The 3,899-nt window shown below is 51.0% G+C and overlaps 1 protein-coding gene across 1 annotated transcript; it reads left to right on the forward strand.

Annotated features, from left to right (window-relative positions):
- Positions 1-503: 503 nt before the first annotated feature.
- On the forward strand, positions 504-3,892 carry LOC103728597 (serpin A11; the record flags this gene model as incomplete). The annotated part of the gene is made up of 3 exons (XM_008826577.2): positions 504-617; positions 2,049-2,676; positions 3,601-3,892. Coding segments are annotated over exons 2-3 (917 nt in total), but the record flags the coding sequence as incomplete, so codon positions are not given.
- Positions 3,893-3,899: the final 7 nt, after the last annotated feature.

Raw genomic sequence — 3,899 nt, forward strand, 5'->3', positions numbered from 1 at the left:
CCGCTACAGTTCAGTCTTCCCTGGGAAACAGCTAGCCACCTCCAGGTGCAGTATTCAGGAAAAGGCACAGAGTCCAGTGGTAGATAGGTTGAACTTAAGCACCTTCACAGTGCCATTTCACACCACCTAGAAGCAGACCAGTTATTAAACTGTTCTGCATCTTCCAATTTTTCCATCAAAGGAAAAGCTCAAGCACACCGAACTGTCCTCAAGCAGCTCACAGAGTGGCGCTGGAGGGAGAGTTAGCTTCGGGATGTGTACACCGTATTTTGACCAGCAAGTGTGTTTCAACACGACATGGCTCTTTCCAGGGCAGTGGCCTTTGTCATTTGGCAGGTACTCCAGGTACCAGGGACTGTATGCTGTCTTCTCTAGGCTCTCTCCCTCACACCGCCACAGCGGTTGACACTGACCCAAAGGTCATCATTTGGAGCAAAACCCATGAAAGGTGCTGATCACAATGTGGTTGCTCCCAGGACACACTAGTGACAAGGACTGGTGTGCAGCTGCTGTGTGATGGGAAGAGGAAGGGCTGGTTCGAAGGGAAGCAGGAGGGCATCAGGGTCCAGAAGAATCCAGGCTTCAGAGGGTGGTGTGTCTTCTACAGAGCTGCACAGGTGGGAGACGCCTAAAAGGGAAAGGGAGGAAGTGGATACAAGGTGGGCTTTGTCTACACTGCTGTGTCCTTCCAGCACTGAAGCCAGGGTCCTTCCTGCTCTGGCCTCTGACCCCTCCAGGTGACCAGAGGTGCATCTCATAACTCAAACTAGAATATAAGACATGTGGCATTTGTCTGCAGGGGCTGCCTTGCTAGGTCCCCAAAACACCAGGAGGCATTTAAACAGTCATTTTTGCCTCACAGTTCTGGAAGCTGGAAGATCAAGGTCAAGGTGACAGATTGCCCTTCTGTGGCTGGGCAGGAGAACCTGTTCCAGACCTCTCCTCAGCTTCCAGTTGCTGGTGACCTTCAGCATGCCTTGGTTTGCAGCCACATCTCCTACTGTCTGTCTTCATCTTCGTTAGCATCTTCCCTGGGAGCCTGAGTCCACAAAATTCCCTTCTTGCAAGGACACCAGTCATAAGGACGTATTTTAATGACCTCATCTGATCTAATTATATCTCTGACAACTTCATTGATAAGCAAGGTCCCGTTGTGAGGCCCTGGGGATCAGGAGTTAGGCATATGAATTTGGGGCAGGCACAATTCAATCTGTAATGGATCTTTCTGAAACTTCTGCATCAGTGAAGATGGGTGATTCTGTCACTGCCCATAGCTGTAGATGGCATTCCAGGTGGCAGAGGTGTGGTAGAAATGTGGAGACAGAGGCCCTCTCTCAACTCTCCTCCCAGGAGCCATCAGCCCTGTTTCTTCGCCCTAGCTCAAGGGCTGCCCTCATCCTCCTGGTTGGTTTGGCTGAGCATCAAGCTAATGAAAGGCTTCAAGGGTACAGGGCACTCCTCTTTCCTTGGACCCTAAAGGAGGCTTCGCATACCATCCTCTTTCTTTCAATTGACATCGCTATCCCACAGCCACTCCCGGGGGCCCAGCATCACTGGTTTTCATAGCATTCTTCTCAATTTGTAATCACATGTGCATCTGCTTAGCCAACTACCACATGTCACCCCAACTTCATCCTTAACGCTATGACTCCAGGAATTACGTTTATAACTTTTCTCCTACAAGATACTCAGTGCCTAGTACACTTTTTGGAGCAGATGGATCCTTGAACATGATGTAAGATTGAAAAGAATGACTGGAGAAAATTAAAAAAATAAAATGGAAGGGGAGGAGGGAGGGAAGAAGGAAGGAGGGGAGAGGGATGGAGGGAGGAAAAGGGGGGAGGAGGGGGGACAAAGGAAGGAGGAGGAGCAGGAGGAAGCGTAGACTAAAGAATCTTCTTCAGGCTCACATCCCAGTAGCTCCCCATTTCCTTGCTCTCTTGGTGAGGGATTCGGTGAGGATGCTGGGGTTTACTGTAAGCAATGGGGTGATGAATGATGCATGTCATCTACCAAGAGGAGTGATGTGTTCACTGTCTTCTTTTCAGAGGATGGGGCCAGTTTGGCTGTGGCTGCTGGCTATCTATTGTCAGCCATTTCCTGCCCATGGAGATAAGAGTCTGGGGGTGCCTCAACCCCACAACCACCAGCTTCTAGAGCCAGCCCCTGCCTACCACAAGGTCACACCCACCATTACTAGTTTTGCTTTGCGTCTGTACAAGCAACTGGCAGAGGGTGCACCAGGAAACATCCTTTTCTCCCCAGTGAGCCTCTCTAGCATGCTGGCCCTGCTCGCTCTTGGGGCACATGCTGACACCCCAACTCAGATCCTGAAGGGCCTGGGCTTCAACCTCACAGAGACCCCAGCGGCAGACATCCACCAGGGCTTTCGGAGTCTCCTGCACACACTTGGTCTGCCCAGCCCCAAACTGGAACTTAAAGTGGGGCACTCCCTGTTCTTAGACCAACTGCTGAAGCCTCAGCAGCACTTTCTAGACAGTGCCAAGGAGCTGTATGGAGCACTGGCTTTTTCCGCCAACTTCACAGATGCCGCTGCCACTGGACGGCAGATCAACGACCTGGTGAAGAGGCAGACATATGGACGGGTTGAGGACTGCCTCCCAAGGCTCAGCCATGACACACTCATGGTTCTTCTGAACTACATCTTCTTCAAAGGTGAGGCCTGTCTCACAGATAGCCTACTCCGTAAGTCTTCGTTCTATGTGCAGTGACTTAGGGCAGGCCCCTAACCAGCCACATAGGGCAGTGTTGGACCCTGAAGATATCTATGGATGAGACTGGTTTCTAAGTGGCTCACATCCCTAGTGGTTAGAAGTAGGCAAAGAGCCAATAGAGCACAGGAATGGTATGAAGGTTTGGGGGTGATGGAGTCCCCCAAGGAGACACTCCTCTGGGGTTGGAGATTTGGCTCAGCAGTTAAGAACACCGGCTGTTCTTGCAGAAGTCCCAGTTTGAATCCCAGCACCCACACGGTGGCTACAATCATCTGTAACTCCAGTTCCAGAGGATCCGATGGCCTCTTCTGTTCTCTGCAGGCACTTTATTATGATTGTATGAGTGTATTACCTGCATATATGTAAGTGCACCTGTGTCATAATAAAAAAGACCTTCATCTGAGAACAGAGAGAGGGAAGACTCCCAAGAAAAAGAGGCATCTAATTAGGCCTGGTGGCACGAACATGTAATCTCAGCACTTGGGAGGCTGAGGCAGGAATATCTCAAGTTGAGAGCAGTCTGGCCTACATAGAGAGACCCTGTCTCAAGTAAATAAGTAAATAAATTAAACAAATAAGAAGGGAAAGGAGGGCTGGGGAGATGGCTCAGTGGGAAAAGTGACCTTGCCTCAGTTTCCCCAGTGCTGAGACTGCAGGCGTGTGCCACTATGCCTGGCTTGAACCTCTGTAGACACTGGTTATTTAGAGATATCTGGGCCTGAGCTCTAACCCCAGGGACTTTCCTGGACCTTGATGCTTCTAGGAATTCCAGAGGAAGTCTACAACCCTGTCTGGCTTGTGGATGACTGCCCCCAGTTGCTGTCTTGCACACATGCTAATGGTTCTGATGGTTTTATGTCCTCAGCCAAGTGGAAGCATCCTTTCGATCGCTACCAGACCCGGAAGCAGGAGAGCTTCTTTGTGGACCAGAGGACCTCGCTCCAGGTTCCCATGATGCAACAGAGGGAAATGCACAGGTTCCTGTATGACCAGGAGGCTTCATGCATGGTCCTCCAGATAGAGTACAGTGGCACAGCCCTGCTCTTGCTGGTCCTCCCTGACCCCGGGAAAATGAGACAGGTGGAGGCCACCCTGCAGCCAGAGATGCTGAGAAGATGGGGCCAGCGGTTCCTGCCCAGGTGGGTGCCTACACACAAGCTGCTG

The sequence above is a fragment of the Nannospalax galili genome, unplaced genomic scaffold, assembly GCF_000622305.1.
Source record: "Nannospalax galili isolate Female #2095 unplaced genomic scaffold, S.galili_v1.0 C49952711, whole genome shotgun sequence".
NCBI classification, from domain to species: Eukaryota; Metazoa; Chordata; class Mammalia; order Rodentia; family Spalacidae; genus Nannospalax; species Nannospalax galili.